Raw genomic sequence first — 20,607 nt, 5'->3', positions numbered from 1 at the left:
TGCATACAATATAAATTTTCCCTTTCATGAAATATTCTAAGTAGACCAGAGAACCCCCGAGGAACCCATTTTTCTAAGAGTGTAGTACCCAGGAGTTCTACACTAACTAACCATAAAGCAATGGGCCAAACTGCAAGTGATATGCCACAACAGAGAGATTGATTTTTATAAAAGAATTCTGAAACGTGAAACTTGGGGGGTGGGGGGCTCTTTAGTTTTCTCTGCAGAACCTTATAGAGCATCAAAAGATATTCCAAGTAGAATTTCATTAGAAATCTAGAGAGCTTTAGATAAGCATTTTTAATTAAAACAAAAAAAAGGTCGACCTTTATGAAGAATATGGGTTAGAATGAGTACTACATTCTCAGAAATAAAAGATTAAATCTAGCACTCTTCAGATTGGAAGGAGAACTGTACAACAAACAGTTTCAGAAAATGTCATTATTAGAACCATTTATCACCCCTGAAGAACATTTTATTTCTGTCAAACAAGTGATGCAATCTTATTAGCCTTCATCAACTTGTAAGACTGTATTATTTACTGTATTTATTGACTGACTTCTTTTTTTAACACCTGAAACTAAGTTTAAAACACACACACACACACACACACACACACACACACACACACACACACACACACACACACACACACACACTCCTGCAATCCAGTACATGATGGCCCACTTGCATCTGCCTCAATCACTCACTGTCCAAACCTCAAGTTGCTTCCTTCATCTTGGCTATGCATGTCAGCACCAGCCAGTTTGATCGCTGACAAGGGTGCTGTAACACTCATACTCTTCCCCCTCCAACACAGCCGTCCTCACTGCTGCTCACGGTGGACACCTCTGAACAAAGCAGACATGGGCCCGTGGGTGGACTCGGATGGAAAGGAAGGAGAGAAAAGCAGGCAAGAGGTAAAAATGGGATGTGGGATGTGGGATGTGGTGTACATATATCAGTGATATGAAACTTCATTCCTTCCTGGACTCTATGACTATAGTTAAGTGTTTTCACTTTTTGTTATGTTAGTCTTCTTCATTAGAAAATAACTGACTGAGGTCACAATTTCCTGACATGTTACGCATGTGAAAATATAGTTTCTAACCATACTGAGAGTCTTATTTGAGTGAGGACGTGAGATGAGTGAGTAAAAGTATGTGCTTCTCATGTCTTAAATACAGTCGAATGACAACTTAAAGGAAAAGCACATGATACTTTTGAGCTGTTCAGGGCGTTTATTTATTTAACTGGCATGGTTTGTGTCCACTCGCTCCCTTAGCCTGAAGCTTCATTGCAAATCAAATCAAAGACAATATGTCTGTTTACCATCATAAGAAACTTGTGAAGAACCTGTTTTCAAAAAATGTAGAGAGCAAAACATGAATTAGAGTCAGTGCTACACCATTTTAAAAGGTTCCATCTTGCACCCTAAAGCATTGTTTGGTTTGTCCTGTGGAGGAACCATTAAACGTTCTCTGCAGAACCTCATAGAACATCAAAGATTTTCCAAGTAGAATCCCAGAGCTTTTCTGAAGCCTTCATTTAATATACAAGTGTAGCTATATGAAGAACAGATTGCATATGAGCTAAACACATGGGTTAGAGTAAGTGCTACATACATCACTGCAAATCAGTACAAAGAAACCAGAACTGTTCATCATCCAAAGAACCCTTTTTATAAAAATGTAGAGAACTAAACATGTATTAGAGTAAGTGTTACATCATCAGAGAATCAATATTGTATCACCTTTTTTCTTATAATGAAACATTTCTATAATGATGGGCGTGGTCTTTTCCAGCATGACCCCGCCCCCATCCACAGGGCACAGGGGCTTGTTGAATAGTTTGATGAGGATGAAAAGATGTAACTCATATGCTACGGCCTTCACTTTCCAGATTTCAACCCAATTGAACACTTACTGAAGATTTTGGAGCGACGTGTTAGAAAGCACTCTCTAAACACCATCAAACATCCAAACATCATCAAAACACCAACTGAGGGAATTTCTTTTGGAATAAAACACTGTTCATCTCTTGTTGTGGCCAAACACCTTACGGAGACATATTGTGTTCTTTTGTCCTTTAATTTGTCACCTGACATGGTAATTTCACTATACAACAGGTATAATAATGTTATCAGAAAACTATAATAATATTATTTTAGTAATGTATATGAGTAAACAACTATTACCTTCCATATTAACCCTGGCCATTTAAAACATAGTGACCTTGCATGATTCGGTTGTGTATTTTTTTTTTGCTGCAATACCAAATGACTGTCCTAACACAACTGTGTGAAATGAAACTGTGAGCATTCATTTGTTGGCATTTTTTAGGCCTGAATCTTTTTTTTTGCATAACCCTGATGATCTAGTAAGATTAATTTATTTACCCGCTTTGGCACAATCATCTTCAGCAAGCCATGGGCTTGGGTTTCCCCAAAGCGTCATGAAGATAAGATCATTTTAACTGGTAGGATCAATGTGTTGTTCATTGTGATGCTTGCTTCACCATGTAACAATGATTTCTGTGGTGCAAGGGTTTTGGCGGTTCTTGTTTGTTCTTGTTTTAAAGGACAAAGTTTTGTCTCAGTCTGTGGTTCATGTTAAAGGAATACTCCAAGCTTACCGATTCTGATACCAATTGAAACCATATGGTGTGCTGATATAATGGGGGACACAGTTACAACGGTGATCTATGTGATGATGCGTTTAATGTCATTGATGGTGGTATTAGCATGAAGGTTGAAGCTACTGTATGGAAGCTGATCTGTTTGAGCAGTGTACAGAAGAGGAGGTGTGAGAGCTGGACAAACTAAAAGACTAAAGTGCGGCTACATCACTCTCTTTAGGTGGAAATGAATTCACACTAGTAGTATTATTAATCAGCATCAGCAACTGAATGGAATTGTGGGTAATGTGGGAAACTGTTAGTGTGTGAAATTCAACGGAAGAAGTTTAAACCAAAAAAGTCAACTCAGAATTTAATCATTACATAAATCTTTTGCACAACTGCAGATCACATTTTGATTATAAGCATTCAAAATGGACTTTTCCCTTTAAGATAGGCACTAGAAAAGGACCGTTCCAGCTGAAGCTAATTATAAATTTGTGGTGTTCCGATGTGAAATAGTATGAAAGACCATTTCTTAACTTATGCCATTTCTACCAATTATGAAAAGAAAAAATGCTTGTAAAAGTTGCAACATGATGGAACAGTTTAGAATATTTTCCAGACTAGCAGTTACTGGCTACATCCAGTGTGTTGTCCATCTGCATAAAAGATTGTATTTGTCTAGGCTAATGGTAAAAAACAACAACAACAACAACAACGACAACAACAACAAAAGATTCTAGCTGAGCGAATTAGATATTGGAATAAATAAATCCCATTATAGTTGGTTGTATAGTGGACATTACAGTGCCTGGCTCTGGTAGATGACCCTAAGATATGATGTCATGGTCACTTGGTCTCGTTATACCGGTGTTTATTTATTTAAAGCACAAAGACAATGCTCAGACTCACATTTTCTCACACAGTTTGCACAACTGAATTCTTATGAAAATTTATTGCCGGAGCCATATCACCCTGCAGCACTCATCAGCTTCCCTCTGAACTTAAGCAGGGTTGAGCCTGGATAGTACCAAGATGGGAGACTTCCTGGGATAAACTAAAGTAGCTTCTGGAAGTGGTATTAGTGAGGCCAGCAGGGGGTGCTCACCCTGTGGCCTTTTTTTTTGGGTCCTAAGGCCCTGTATAGTGATAGGGACATTATACTGTAAAAACAGCACCCTTTTCATATGAGACGTTAAACTGAGGTCCTGACTCTCTGTGGTCAGTAAAAATCCCAGGACACTTATCTTAAAGGGTGAGGGTATAACCCCGGTGTCCTGGCGAAATTCCCCCACTGGCCCTTATCTTTCATGGCCCCCTAATAATCCCTATACTTGAATCGGCTATATCATGCTCCTCTCCTCTCCACCAATTGCTGGTGTGTGGTGGGCATTCTGGTGCACTATGGCTGCCCTTGCATCATCCAGTGGGTACGACACACTGGTGGTGAGTATACAATGTAAAGCACTTTGAGTGCCTAGAAAAGAACTATATAAATCTAAGGAATTATTATGATGATGTTTAAGCTTGTAAAACATTTTTTATTTGATTTTCTTGTTTAAATACTTTGCATTTGTTGCACCTCAAAATTGTGTGAGAGATACTCGAAGAGGAAAGAAGCAGCACCATCTGTAATTATTTCTTAGTTACATTGAAAATATAAATATATACAGTATAATAATTATCTAACAGATGTTTTATTGGTTTCCTTACAAACACTAGAAATGTACATTTTGAAATATATTCCTAAATGGCATTGCTCTGCTAATGCATTTCCTCCTTAGGAAGGAGGAGGTTAAAGTAATGAGTCTAAAAGCAAATGTCTGTAACGTAACAAAAACGTTGATCTCAAATATCAGGCCAAGTTGCAAACTCATATATTAATTGATCTGTCTAAGCTTTCAGCTCCTCCAGTTCTGCCTGTATCCCATGACTGATCCCCATAGCCACTAGAACACAGCGCTCTCTCCCAGTTATAATGTGACCTTATTGTCACCTGTGTGCATCAAACCTATTCAGCCAGATGCTGTGGAAGGGTGTGCTTATGAGCCAAGCCATTACCCAGCAGCTCATGCCAGTCACTCAGCAGAGGATACTGATACAACGAGCCGCACCCTGCTGGCAGCAGCCTTACACTAGCATTAGCGTTAGCATTAGATTAGTCTAGCTCAGCAGGGCTTCTGAGTGGAATTATGGCATGCCCTGCTTGCTGTTAATGTTTCCTGCAAGTGGTTGGGATTTAAGATAGTCAGAGGCATCACACATTTTGGGGAAGTGCATTTGTATTTGGCCATCGTATTGCTTTAAGTAAGATCAAGACTGTTATTTATTTTTATAATTTATTGGCAGTCATGCTGGTTATAAGTTTTTCTAAACATGTTACACAACATGATAGAGACGTAACCTATATTACGTCAATTTGGACAGTAAAACTAGACAGTTCTCAGCTCACCACAACTACTCAGACCCATTTAAGTGGTGCATACTCACCTCTTATTATCCTCCAGCAAGACGAATATGATACCTCTAGGAAATGGCTGAGATTGCATTATAAAGGCCAACGCTAAAATTCCCCACACTTTCCGTGTGCTAGAACTATCTAAGTGCTGCGGCAGAGCCCGAAACCTATGTCTGCTCGCCAGGGGATAGGATTTCATCTCTGCGCCTCGCAGATGTTTGCCTGCATCCCAGGGGAAATGGGAGCAGCAACGGGGCAGAAATTATGACAGCACCCATCGGCTCTGTCTCCAGGAGACGGGAGTAGGAAGGGAGGGAGAGAGAAAAGGGGAACCAGGAGGACCTAGTAATGTTTGTGCCTGTGGGCTCTTAAAGGCGCTCTCCCACCCTCCCCTGACGCCCCTTGATCAGGAAGAGGAATACGGCGCAGAGAGCTCCCGCGACTCAGCCTCCGGCTCAGGATGGATCCCTTGTGGTGCCCTTGCTGCACGTCATTGAGCTTCCCGAGCACTTTCATCCGCCCGTCTCATCCTGAGGCAGAGCTTGGCTTCTGGAGCAGAGAGCGAGAGCAGCGCACATGAGGTCTAAGAGGAGCTGAGATTCAGGTCAAGAACCTGAAAAGTTCACCGCACCACCATCTCAGAATGGAGGATTGATTAGGCAGGGAGAAGGAGAAGGAGTTTATCAGAAGTCTTGGGTGTGCGTGTGATGTTGAGATGCACAGCCATTAGGGTGGAGTGAAAACGTTCACTCTCAAAACATGGTGTAGCCGAGTTAATTGGTCAGCTATCGCCGTGTTCAGTAGGGGAGCCGAGGGCCGAAGCAGCATGGACTGGAAGCCCTGTCATGTGGGAAGATGGAACTTCATCAACCTGCTGTGGCTTTGAGTTCCTCTGGAGTTGCTGGAGAGGCCAGAACCGACAGATCAGGAGGGTACAGCCAGAGGTAAAAAAACAAAAAAACAAAAGGGGCCATTTGGGGCTACCAACAAACTTTGCTGTGTCATTAAAACCCATGTGAGAAATAGCTGAAATAACACCGTATCTGGATTAGAGATGATAAAAGTTTACTAAAAGAACACCTGGTGAATGTTTTTAATGTTTTAATCATGATAAGAGCTTTAATATACTAAATATTACCTTATAAGCATATTAACAAAAATCACATTGAGAATTTGTGTCACTTAGTCCATTAGTAAGTCCACTTTGTCACTTTTTTTGTAGTTGAGCTATTAGTAATTTTAATTAGACCATTGCAAGCTTCGGGACACTTTAACAGGAAATGTATGATTGCAAGAGTGTTACCTTACATAAATAAATGAAATTACTAGAAACTCTTAAATGATTTCATTATTAACTTTGAGTTTAATTATTGATTAGTTCAGTGTTTTTCTTTCACTGTAGTGCTTGATAATGACAGAATCGCAGCTGTTCTTTTTAGATGTTAAATTTCTTCTTCTTCTTCTTCTTCTCCTTCTTCTTCTTCTTCTTCTTCTTCTTCTTCTTCTTCTTCTTCAAATCACTAGAGTTGAATAAAACTGAGACAGATAACCTTTCTGTAATAAAGCTTTATTATATGATTGGCTTGGTTTTAGTATTAAGACTATAGGTTCCTTAAGTATAGTTAGAGACCCTGACCTAACACTCTTTGAAGCATAAATGATTTAAAATCATATCCAGATTCATCAGATGGTTTCCTATCACCAAAAATTGCATGTCATGATTTCCCAATTCTAAATATCACAAATTAAAAAGTAAAAGGATTGTCCATACCATGAATAAAACATTAAACCTGAAGTAAAAAAGACAAAAAAAAGAATCTAGCCAAAAAAAAAAAAAAAGAAAATGCTAACATTCAGGTCTAAAATATTTAATGTTGTTGACCAAAATTATAGAAAATATCATTTTTGATATAACAACATATAGCAATATTCTCGACATGTACAAAATGTACACAGTTTAGGACTGTTGTATAATGGAACTGATTTATAAAAAAATATATATATTAAATATACAGTATGTATATATCTATATATATATATATGAATGTGTGTGTGTGTGTGTGTGTGTGTGTGTGTGTGTGTGTGTGTGTGTGTGTGTGTGTAAGCTAATGTGCTCATTGGAGCCTGGCACAAATAAAAGGTTTTTATTTAATTTGTGATTTTGTAGAAAGTTTGCAAACATATTCCAGAGACATACTGCAGTGAAGCAAGCAGTCTAGATAGCAACAGAAAAAGTGAACTGGAGGTGATTTACATCTTATATTATTACACAATCACATTGACTCTAATTGTGTACACTGAGCACTGAAGGGTTAATGGCTTTGAAGAAATGGTCATTTGTCCATTTAAAGATAATCAATTCAGTGCTATTGCTTTATAAGCAACTGTAACCAGTTTATTATTGTTGTCATTAGTGTTAATCACTTATAGGACAGGTGTTATGAAGTGTTACTGCTGACCAAGGTCATTGTCTTGGCTGGTTTGCATGAAGAACCAATCTGGAAGTTGTTGTTGCTCATTGAGTGATTGCAAATAGGATAGGCATGAGTGCCATGCTTACACGCTTGTCATGGATTAGAGCACGTGTGTCATCGCTGAGCCATATTTTGCTGAGGAAGCACTCTAACTCATCCCCACTTGCTTTGATTACTCGAGTACCTCAAGGTTACGCAATCAGAACCCTAAGCATGATCAGCAACAGCATTTCATCATTTCCAATCCTTGTTTCATGAGTGCAAGTCTCACTACATCCCCCCCCCCCTCTCGCTCCCTACCCCCCCCCCCCCCCCCCCCCCCATTCCTCCTCTGACTCACTGCAGTTCCTACAGCTTGCTCAGCTTGCTCTCAATTTATGAAGCAATTAGTAGCAGGGGAAAAACATTTACAGCCTCTAATGCCCTTATGTAAGGATGTTCCTATTACAGTCTACTGTATAAGACAAATTTCTGATGCAGCATTGAGCTTGACTAAATGTTCAACAAGGATTACACATACTGTATAATTAGATTGTAATATATTAAAATACCACATTATTATAAAAATTATTAGACCTGTAAACATAGAAGTTTAAAGTGTCTACCTTTTTGGTAACTCTGTTAACACTCCTTTAATAAGAAGTCTTTATTGGTCACCTATACAGTAGAACACAGTGAAATTGTTTTCTTCACATACCCTAGCCTGTCAGGAAGCTGGGGTCAGAGTATAGGGTCAGCTATGATACAGCACCCCTGGAGAAGAGAGAGTTAACAGCCTTGCTCAAGGGCCCAACAGTGGCAGCATTGGGGCTTGAACCCTCAACCTTCCAGCCAGTAAACCAGAGCCTTAACCACTAAGCCACCACTGCCTTTATTCATACCCTCAATGAAGTCCACTAAGAGCAATATAGTAAACGAATGCCCTAAGGAACATGTTTGTTTTTATTAAGTGGCAAAATTCAGAACTGAGGTTGAAAAGCTTCTGGTAGTTCCCATAGTTAGAAACATGCTGTAATTGAATTTTTGCTCAGTTGTGTGGATTTTTTTTTGTCATGGATTGAATAAACAAGTGGATTTAAAAAAAAAATTTAATGAATGGATGGGAGTCTTCATTGTCAGAACAGTCAGTACATTTTTGTTATGAATCTCCGGAGGGAATTCGGGACTCCAATCACCAGCAGCCATTGCACCTCTACATTATGGTCACATGACCACCGGCACCTGAATCTCATTTTGTTAAGCACCTGTGTGTAGGTTTGTACAGCACTCAGTGTCTGGCTTTGTTCGTCTCATGTTGCCACGTTTTGCTCTCCTGTTTCCTAGGTCTTGGTTTATGTTTGTTTTCCCTCTTCAGGTGTGCTTAGTGTCTTTTTGTGTTTTGTTTATATTTTCATTAAACTTTGAATCTGCATGTGCATCCGCCTCCGTCTCCATAATCGTGACAGATTTCCACCACAGGCAGGTGTTCAGGACAGAGAAATTTGTGCTTTCTTGTTTTTAGTAACACGGTGAATATTTTGTAGAGATGTACTGATACGAAATTACTCAGCCGATACGATAACCAATTATTCAGAGTGGCCGATAACCGATACCGATAGTTCTGCCTTTTATGCCTTCTTTTAAATTAATAATAATTAATTTCACAATTCCAAAAGAAATGCACATAAAAACTTTTTTCTCTCCATTTCAACAAGTTGTTTGACAGTAACTGGTCTCATAAACAAAAAACACATTACTCACATTAACTTTAACACATGAACTAAATTCTGAAGATTAAAGAAAGATTTTTTAACTTCTTGAATGTTATTAATTCATATTAACATCGACTGAATTCTAAAAAACCTCCTGTTAGTCTCACATTCACTCTCCACAAACAAAAGCATTTCTACTTCATCACTGAACATCAAACTGGTAATATAAGATCAACTTTTTTATATATAAACATTAACTGGATATGAAATATACTACTCTACAAATATATTTTTCTGTGCAATATATATATTTTTTTGTCAACTCCTCTTCATTTAAATCTTTCAACGGTGTACTGGCGCTTTAATTCAGTGCGTGAAGCTCGAACAGCGCTTTACACCCCACTTCCGGTGTAAAATTTTAGCAGTGCAGAGATTACAGAGATTACAAACTGCAGTTTTGTTGTGTTGTCATTCCACACAAGAGACATCATCTTTACACACAGCACGAATTCAATGTGTTGTCCCGCCCTCTTTTGATTGACAGGATATAATCAGCCCTGATCATCGGAAGTTTTTAAACTATCGGCCTTTGGCCGCTAGTGTGATATATAGCCTTTATACATCGGTGCATCTAAAGTATTTTGTCTTGTAACTTCAAGAGAGACTGGTAAGGGAGCAGTATAGCTGGTATAATGTAAGTGATAACAGGAACTAACTTGTTTCACGGATGTTCAACATCATTAAGCATAACTATAAACAAACAAAAAAAAATACAATGTGTCATTCATTAATAAATAAACCTGGGTGTTTTTTGGGGGGGGGAGGGGTGTTTATGTTTGTTTGTTTTTTCTTCAAACTGCTGTGGTACAAGAGGAATAAAATGGAATGTTTTACAGGAAAGAAAGTACTAACGTGTTATAGTGATGCCTTTGCTACTTTAGGTGAATGCAGGGCACAGAGAAGCTACCTCACACACCCTGTCATTGATTATTTTCCTATAACAGCTGGCCCTCAGTCAGTGTCTTCCTTTACTATAGATTATTTCAGACACATATGATCATCATATTTGCTGTTTAGCATATACTGTAATAGCAATACTACATAATGTTCTGCTTGCTCAGTTTAAAGCTGTTTTTCTCTCCCGACATGATGAGTTTCCCAAATTAACACAGACATAGTACATTATTGACAGATTCAGCTACTCGGGCCAATTTGCTGTGTGTGTGTGTGTGTGTGTGTGTGTGTGTGTGTGTGTGTGTCTGTGTGAGTGTGGTCGTCTGTGAGTCATTCCGTACTTTATACACAACACTGTCTCCCTTCCTGCCTACACATTTCTGCATAAGCTCTAGACTCTTAGAGAGGAGGTGTGTTGCAAAGGAAGGTTCATGGCCTGTTTCTATTTCTGTTACTTGAGGTGGCTTGTGATTCATCTTCCGTAGGCAACAGTCTGCGCTGAACTGCGTAGGTAAAAAAAATGAAACTTTGAAAGGTTTTATTTTTAAAGATTTTTAAAGATTCAACCCTGTAAGAGTTCCTTAATCACAATATGTTTTTTTTTTCTAAAATGTGAAAATGATAACACTAACTGAATGAAATGAAATGTACATTTTGACCGTAAGCTTTTTGAAATTGGATGTACCAATCAGTAAATATTTTTCAAGGAATCTGGTATTTATTTTAATGTCAATTGAAAAACTGCACAACATTTAAACACAAATCAACATTGTACGAATATCTTCAACACCATAGCTGTTAATTCAAAACTTTTAGGCGTTTATTCAGTCCTTCAAAGTGATATTTTTTAACAAATTAAGCACAATCACAGTGGGATTCATTTAAACTGAAAGTGTTCATTCATCACTATTTCTAAGAGTCTTCTGCCATGTGTGTCTGGAGTTTGCATGTTCTCCCAGTATGGTTTCCTCTAAGTAATCCGGTTTCCTCCTCCAGTCCAAAGACATGCATTGTGGGCTGATTGGAATTTCAAATTGTCCATATTGTGTGAGTGTGTGTAAGACTGTGCCCTGTGATGGGTTGGCACCCCATCCAGGGTGTCCATGCCTTATGCCCCGAGTTCCCCAGGATAGGCTCCAGGCTCCCATGCGACCCTGCGTAGGATAAGCGGTATAGAAAATTGGTGAATGGAATTTAAGTCTTACTCTCACAAGCTTTAAGCACTGCACACCCATGACTACTCACAAAAAGTTTCCTTTTTAATAAGTAAACTAAATAAACTATGATATAACTGTTGTTTCTACCCATCAACTGTATTTTATTGTGTCCTTGTTGGAATACGATTTTTGATGGTTTGTAATGTTCCAAATACTTGGCCATGTTACATGGGAGTTATGGCATGCTGAAACAAGTCTGTCAGTTATTGAGAGCTACATAACAATGAGGCAGAGAAAGATCAAAATTCATATGCTGTTAGATAACATTAATTACTTAGCATATTAGTTGATATCGCTGCTGTTTTCTTTATACAAAAGCTATTTTTGTACAATAGTCAGACTGTAAACGTCCGCATCTACAGCACTAAGGGGCCTGAACATACATGCTTCAGGAGGTTTAGGAGAAAACCTCCTGAAGAAAAAAAAGGAGGTTTAGGTGGGTTTAGGAGAAAAACAGATCATATTTGTGCAATTTTCACTTGCAGTAGACGGAAAAAAATAAATGCTTGTTGTCCAGTTAACATTCTCACCTGCTCACAAATTCATTCAATTCACATTTTCTGAGGTGGAATTGGCTTTCATATTTTCATCATTTGTATGAAATTGTACAAATGTAACCTAACTTTCGTTATTCTTCATTTGAGATCAGGATTGTCTGGTGAAATTGGTTGAGTTGTGATGTTACAGCGAAGCCTCAGCTATTTTAGGTGAACTTTGGATGCTAACTAGCATTTCTAAAGTGCCTTAAAAAAAAAGGACACATGTCATTATATATAATGATGCCATTTTAAAAGTAAATATATACGATACCTGGCTTCTAAAAATGTATAACAGCAATGACAAACAAAAGTTGTGAGATAAATTTATGAAAAACAGGGACAATTTATAAGCTGTGTATCAAATGTTGTGAATCATCATCATAAAACTGACCTTTTGACACAAGTACTTCAAATAAATATGGTCTAAGTTCCAATAGAGTAAAAATGGTAACAGCAATGACAAAATATTTTGGAAAAGAAACATTTTTGACATAAATCTGAAATTTTACAAAATGTTTTATACCCTCATGATGTTGACTGTAAATAAAACATTTGTTCTCTATTAAGGATACTAACTGTTGAATCAGGTTGCACTATAGCCTATTTTACACTAGCACCAAGGTTAAAAACTATGTAATTCATATAACTGACATAATTACACAATATGGCCAAATGTATGTGGACACCTGCCCATCACATCCACATGGGGTTCTTCCCCAAACTGGAAGCACACAATTGTATAGAACGTCTCTGTGTACTGTAACGTTACAGTTTCCCTTCACTGGGACTAAGAGGCCCGAACGTGTTCCAGCATGACCCTGTGCACAAACGAGCTCCATGAACACATGGTGTGTTAAGGTTGGAGTAGAAGACCTCAAGTGTCCTGCAGAGTGCCCTGACCTCAACCCCACTGAACAATTTTAGGATGAACTGGAACGTCGACTGCACCCCATGCCTCCTCACCCAACATCAATGCCTGACCTCACTAATGCTCTTGTAGCTGAATGAACACAAATCCCCACAGCCACGCTCCAAAATCTAGTGGAAAGCCTTCCCAGAGGAATATAGCTTATTAAATCAGGAACAGGGGACTAAATCTGGAATGAGATGTTCAACAAGAACATATGTGTGTGATGGATGGTCAGGTATCACTAACCTTCTGGCCATATAGTGTAGTACACTGAAAACACTTTACACTGAGATGCCACTCGGTTGAGATAATGAGCCACTTGGTAATGGATTAAATTTTATTACAGTTTTACTGCCAGCTGGAAAGTTGAGTCAGGAGGAGGAATTGTGTAGCAGTGGAGTGCAGAGGAGCAGAGAGGAGAGGAGTGGAGTATAGGAGGCGCTCAGAGGAAAATGTGATCTGACAAAGCGAGCGGAGCGCGCGCGCGCTGACGCAAAAACCCGTACAGCTCGCGCGCTCTGCGGGACGCTCGGGCGTTTCATCTTTTCAAAAAGCGCCCCTTTGTTGATTTCTGCGCGTTGATGTGCGCGTGTGACGTAAAAAAATTGCTTACGTATCTACACTGGTGAAGCGACAGCGAGACACTGGAGGCAGGTGGCACATGTCTGGGACACGATTAAGCTCGTGCGTTTTCCTTAATCTCGCGCTCGCGAAACCTCCTTCCTTCCTCCGTCATTTCATTAGTTTTTTTTCTTTCTCTCCTGCTCTGTCGTTTTATTTCCGTTTTTTCCTCAGTGGATAACCAGGATGCCGTTTCTACAACTACTCTCCCGGCTTTTACACTAATCGACATTTTCTCTACCATGATTTGCGTTACCATGTTTTAAAGATCAACGTTGTCTTAAAAAAACCCCCCAAAAAAACAAAACATGTTTCCCGAAATCAACAACAAGGTAAGGCATGCATATAGTGTTAAATTAGTCTTCTCGTGCACGAATCGTCCATGCACGAGCGCCACACTGTAAGTCAGTGCATGGCAGATCTATAATTTATGCAAACATTTATTTTGTGGTTGAATTTCCTGGTGCAGAAATGACCCTGAACATTAGGACAGATCAGATTATTGTCAGCCTATAAACCATTTCAGCGTAGCCTATTTTAGATGCTTTATTGCTGATGATGCTGAACATAATGTGCAAGAAGGCAGACTCTTCTTCTAACTTGGACATTCCTGTGCATGAATGAAATCTGCACTTGCAAGAGTTCAAGAGTTAGATGTTTTGCATGCATAAAAAGAAATGGTGTGGAACCAAAGTACTACTTAAACACCATATGAGTGATTATCTTATAAGCTAAAAATGCTTTACTTCTAAGCTGTCCTGCTATTATTACTTTCTTCTGTGCATGCATGTTCTATTTTCTGTGCTTTCGGTGATACATTTCCAGCATGTCTCCTGAATAAGTAACGGTCCAATAACTTGTGCAGGAACATATTTGGCAGAAGGACATATGATCATTCTGTTGCTATCATAAACTTCAAGGTGTAGAGTCCTGCGAAAGTAGTCTCGGAGTAACACAGCTGCAAGTTTCATGTCACTGCAAAGTCAGAGTTGTTGTGGTTTATTTATGTGTATGTCCGGTGGGTTCTTCAAATAACCACAGCACACACTTTTTACACCACTATAAATCCTAAAAGTCTTGTAAGATGGAAATATTGCCTGGGCTCTGATGTGTACATGGATTTATTTGTTTTTATTCTATTTGAAGCAGTGGCTCTCAGAATGAGTTCCCAGGGATCCCCATGGGTCTGCAATGTATAACCAGGGTTTTTAATTTAAAAACCAAGTAGACTTATGAGTAATGTCACCTTGAATCGAATCACAATGTCTTTTGTGAGTGGAACGTTTAGGAATTAAAAGGCTTTATGGCACCAATAGCCAAAATATGATTGTACACATTCAAATAATATTCATGAAATATAAACTTCTATAAAGTGCCTACATAGACCAGTGAAGGTGTTGATTTCAATCCACAACCCTTTGTGTGAGTAAACATAACCCTAATTTAACACCCCTCCTTTGTGTGATTTAGGACAATTATAGAATCGCTTGGATTAAGGAAGCATGATCCATTTAAGTCCTACGGCACACATGGATAAGATCATCATGTTGTGTTCAGTGTGTTTGAATCATATTGCTGGCATATGTCTAAATTTCTGTATTCCAACTTTTTCTAGGAGAATTGCACTGTATTTTGTTTGAGCACAACCAATTTGGCTCATCCGGAGCAGGCATTGACAGAGTGTGACAGTTGGGTCAGTGCCCAGCTTCACTGGGGCATTTAGTCTGTCCAAATGCTGTCACCACTATTGGCACACTGTCCTTACGATTACGGCAAATGCAAGGCTGGTTCTTTTCTTCCGCATGAGCTAACAAGTCACAACTGATTTGATGCCAGTGATTGCTCTGCATCACTTCTAAGTGAGCTTTTTGCACAACTGAATTTGTTATAAATGTTAAAGGTTAGCATCCATACAGTACATATTCATGATGAAATCAGTTCTTATGCCTAACAAGCCTCCCTTTCATTTCTGTCAACATTCTGTTTTTTTCCCCTTGCAGCCCTTTTGAAGACTTGTTCATAAATATAGCATGTTTTTTCTAATAGAAACCTTGATGAGTCACGCGTTGATGAATAATGCTGTGTGAATTTCAAGACGAGAGATGATTTCTGCTCTACTCACACAGATACCCACGCCAGGTCTTTAAGAAGCGTCAGAGGCTGTAGGAAGTGTTATTGTACCCATTCTCCACACCGCTAACCGCTATGTATTATGTTTGTTTTCACAGACAGGCAGACCGGAGGCTTTCCCTCAGAGATCGCAGGCCGAAAGCACGTGCCTGGGATCCAACCGCAACTTTTCCCAGGTATGCCTTTTCAAATCGAGTGGCTCACACTGTTCCGAGAGTGACGCAGATGCAGAAATTTATAATGGAGCTCCTTTCGCACAGCAATTTAATGGCAACATAAACAGGAAGGGGTTAAGTGTAAACTCAATCCAGGGATGAAATAATGGGTAGTGTGATAGCAATTTACTGGGATGACAAATAGTACAATTCGCAGGGACTGTTATGTGAACATTAGCTGATTCATTCAAGGGAAAGCCTCACTCATCACTTTCCAGGCTGTCAGAGGTTTATTATTAGGATTTTCAGAATATGGATATGTTAAAATTGAGTGGGTCTATGGAAAAGTGTCTGCCCTTTCGCCATGGCATTGCAAGTTCACATTCCAACAATGCCACAGCCATCTGTGGCCAGGAGCCAGAGAGCAAAATTTGTGCCCGTGCTCTAAGGGTGGGAGGGATGTTATACCCTCTTTCCTGTCAATCACAGAAACACTAGCTAATCATGATCATCTGTGAGCTGATGTATGCAGAAGAGGGTAGATAGCGCTGTCCTGAAGTGTGTGGTATGCCGTCCTGTGATGCAGAATGAGCAGAAATTTAAAGAAATGTTTACTGGCTTCACGTGTCTTGGAGGAAGTGTGTGTTATTTTTCGCCCTTGCTTAGTGGGAATTTGCAAATGACCGAATAAAGGGGAAAATGGGAAAAAAAAAAAACTCGTGGCTTGATGTAGAAAATGGCATACTTTTTTAAACATTTTATTTTAAAATCATGGATCATTCTAAATAAATATTTAAAAAAATACAAATCTTATGAATGAAAAAATACATGTCCCAGCAGTAATTTTTTGTGTCTGAATTCCAAATGTCATTGTTTCGGCATATATATATAAAGCGTAAGTTCTACAGTGCCATTATGCTATGCACTATATGTAGTAAGCATATATAGTGAATTGATAGCGCTACAATGCCCTCCACTAATATTTTTCCATTTTGTGAACCTCAACAACCTTTTGCTGTACATCACAGCTATATTCCTTGGTCTTACCCATTGTTGTGAATGACTAAGGGAATTTGGCTTTTTTTAACCTCACATTTATACCCTTGTGAAACAGGAAGGGATGGTTGAAAATGTTCCTGTTCCTAGTCACCCAGGTTTAAACTAATGTAAAATATCTTCAAATATATTTTTCTCATTTGAATTCACAGGGGTGCCAATAATTGTTGCACATATATAATTAACAAAGATATTTTTTGATAAACCTGTGCTGTGTTTGCAATTGTTTGATATCCATGAGAGCAGAGTATTTTTGTGAATTATTTGAACAAAAGATCAAAAGGTTAAACAATAAAGACAATTTTTCACAGCCTTCTTTGCTCATATTTACCAAGGGTGCCAATATTAGTGGAGGGCATCCTGAGTTCTGGAAAGCTGCTTTGTGAGTATTGTTAAAATGAATTTGAATTGAATTTAATAGGAAGTAAATTGAGATTTAGACCATGCTTTTGAAACATTTTAAATAAAGTATGTTTGGTTATTACTTTTTCTAATTGGCTGACTAGTTTGTGATCCTTAATACGGAAAACATTAAATATTATTAAACTGCTGCTGTTGAGGGTCGGGGGTTCGATTCCTGCTGCTGCCCTGTGTGTTCGGAGTTTGCATGTTCTCCCCGTGCAGTGGGGGTTTCCTCCGGGTACTCCGGTTTCCTCCCCCAGTCCAAAGACATGCATGGTAGGCTGATTAACATGTCCAAAGTGCCCGTAGTGTATGAATGGGTTTGTGAATGTGTATGTGACTGTGCTCTGCGATGGATGGGCACCCTGTCCAGGGTGTCCCTTGCCTTATGCCCCATGCTCCCTGAGATAGGCTCCAGGTTCCCTGTGACCTAGTAGGATAAGTGGTATAGAAAATGGATGGATGGCTGGGTGGATACATCACATCCTGTTTCAGATATGAAACAAAATATGAGAGTAGAGTGTCAATGACACAAAGACTGAACATAAAAAGTAAAAGATATGCAGATGATACTATAGTGTAAGGTTTAAATAAAATTATATACAATAATAAATTTAAGTGAAAGGAAAATTTGTTAAGAAGAAGTTACTTAGCAGCTCTACAGTATACACGTGAGGAAACATATCTGAAATGTAGTTTTTAAAGCAAAATTTGTCCCTTTAAATATTTAATGCTATGTATGATATGCTTTAAGTGGTACATTTGTAAAACAAGCTCCTCATTGACAGCCTGTAATCAGTGAAACGTCAGACACGTGAACCATAAGCATGACACAGACGTCACACAGAGCCTCTTACTGTCAGAATCCATTGACCTGATTTTGGATTAAACACACAGCCGCAGCACATGAGCATCTTGTGTTTGTGTTACCGTGATCAACCTGCTTGCCTGGTTCTGCGTTAGTCTCCACACTAAATTTAGCGTCTGTCTCTATGTGTCATAATCAAGTTGGCAGATATCTGTAGAGGTCCTGGAACACATGACATTAAATATCAAGTGTATCTATAGATAGGATTACTCCTTTTTATCAGCTAGAAATTTATCGTGCTCTAAGGTTGAGATTGAACCTTTGAGTCAGGGGAAAGAAGAAAAAAAACCCCGCAAGGCTCACATGGAGCTCTTTTGTGATATATTGGCCCACATTTTATTTTTGGAATTCAGAAGAGCTCCTCAGCCCAAAATGAGCAGTGATTTTGATCTATTTTGTGCACAAGTTATAGAGTAACTATACTTTTATACCATAAAACAATATACTGAATGATCACAGTTTAGCCAAATCCTTAGATACACAATTTTGTCTGTAAAACCGCTGAGCTAAGAAGGTATGCAGAGAACCCCGGGTCTACATCTACAATAGATACTGTAAGCAGGTAGTATTATATGCGTCTAAATATAGCACATCGGGAAAGCAGGTCAGCGCAAAGAGGAGGCTGAAGGTTTTTTTTCCAGCTCTTTTACAGTGTAGAGAATGGGAGTCCCTGTCAGACCGCTCTTTTGCTTTTATTCCTCTCTCACCATCACCCTGTGTTGAAATTCCATCCTCTCTGCAGGGGGCCACATCACTCGGGTCGTAGACCGCTCGACCTGTGAGCTGAGAAGCTGTACGTTTACTAGAAGTCATTAAGTTTATGCCAGATCCATTAGTCAGATCTATTCAGCCAGTGAGCTGAGTTTAGGTTTACATCAAGAGCTCAGTATATTTCACCACACTGCTGTGGACGAATAGCATTTTATAAAGTAAGAATATTTACTAATGACTTGGTATTTTTAATGCACTGAAATAAAAATGTTTGGCGAAAATAATGTAAGGGAAAACACACAAAAAAACAAACAAATCCTAAGTGATTATATTATTATTATTCTTTTATTAGTTTTAGTAGTAGTGATTGTAATATTTATAATATTTATATTAATTTATAACAACAACAGCAATAATAATAATAATCATCATCATCACAAAACTGAAAGCAACACAGTTTTTGTAATTCAGTAAATCTTCAAAAGAACATTGGACTCATGTGATGTGCATACAATGACTGTGTCTCCAGCAGCTCTGTTGCCTCACAAAGTTACAAATATTACTGGCGTAGTACCACTACGAATACTAACTATAATGTTTATTGTAATTAAATAAAATACTACGTTTTTTAACAAGAACAATAATAATTATACACTTTTGTTCTGTTGCAACTAATGAAGTGATTTATTTTTCCTTTTATGCTTTTGAAAAGAAAATAAAAAACAGTTGAATTGATTAATTAATTGATTGATTCTTCAAATAATTACACGGTAATAAAAAAAACATTATTGCTAAAAAGTTAGTCCTTTCAATAGGAGATTATTCCACAAAATAAATAAAATGAAATAACAGAGTATGTTAATCGACTGGTGTGATTATACGTGCCATTTTTAATAATCTGTGACCAAATTATAATTGTATACAGATGTCATCATTCTGGATAAAACTTGTTGAATAGTTACATGTGGTAACTGACCAGATCAACTGCTGTAGATGGAAAAATGAAAATGTGTTACTATTTCATTCAAAAACAAAAGCAAGCAAAACAAAAAAACAAAAGCAACCAAAATAAATAAATTAAATTAAATTTCCTTTTAGTGCATTCATTTTGTCCGGTACAGTTTCAGTTATATCTCTCCATGCACTTCCTGATTAATGAACATATTTTCAGAAGTACATATGATCATTTTGAATTATGTGCATTGAATATAATATAATGTCCAGATTTTAAAAAGTGGTATAATCCTCTGACCTGGCCCTGCTCCGCTACACCACTGTTACTGTGTTTATAAGGCTAACATCTATGTATAATGTGTGTTATAGAAGTGCGGGACAGGGACTGGAACTTTACCTCAACTCGACCCACCGGTTAAACAGGTGGTGGTGACCAATGGCAAACTCCTCCACCAATCTGATGGCACCTTACCCAACATCGTCAAACAGCTGGTGCAGAATGTCCAGCAGAGTCAGGTGAGTCAAAAAAATATGTTTTTGGCACAATCGAAGGAACATTTTGCTTTGTAAAATTAATTTGTCAAAGTCGTGTTCTCTGATGGATCAAACAGGAATTTAGTGCACATACCACAGTTTAAACACAACAACTAATATTTATTTCCTTGATGGAGAGGCACAATGAAAGCACACTAACGCCTTCACACACGAGGGGTGAGAGTAGCAAAATTTCATTTATTATAAACTTATTAATTATTTTTAATGTATTAATTATTCATTTATATTAATTTATTATAAAAATGGGTTTGATAAAACACAAGTGAAGGAAACATCAAGCTTATCACAGTGTC

General features: G+C 38.3%; 1 protein-coding gene across 2 annotated transcripts in view; it reads left to right on the top strand.

Annotated features, from left to right (window-relative positions):
- Nucleotides 1-734: 734 nt before the first annotated feature.
- Nucleotides 735-20,607, top strand: part of dyrk4 (dual-specificity tyrosine-(Y)-phosphorylation regulated kinase 4) — a 44,361-nt gene continuing 24,488 nt past the window's right edge. The window contains exons 1-3 of one of the 2 annotated variants that reach the window (XM_017473397.3): nt 735-920; nt 15,712-15,789; nt 20,129-20,275. In XM_017473397.3, the coding sequence (XP_017328886.2) occupies nt 750-920; nt 15,712-15,789; nt 20,129-20,275 (396 nt within the window). In that variant the 5' untranslated portion in view covers nt 735-749. Of the gene's footprint in view, nt 921-13,274; nt 13,816-15,711; nt 15,790-20,128; nt 20,276-20,607 lie in introns of those variants that run through there. The other variant, XM_017473398.3, reaches the window with a different exon arrangement.

The sequence above is a fragment of the Ictalurus punctatus genome, chromosome 8, assembly GCF_001660625.3.
Source record: "Ictalurus punctatus breed USDA103 chromosome 8, Coco_2.0, whole genome shotgun sequence".
In the NCBI taxonomy this organism is placed as follows: Eukaryota; Metazoa; Chordata; class Actinopteri; order Siluriformes; family Ictaluridae; genus Ictalurus; species Ictalurus punctatus.
The sequence above is the reverse complement of the archived record's forward strand: the minus strand, read 5'-3'. Positions and strand labels throughout refer to the sequence as shown.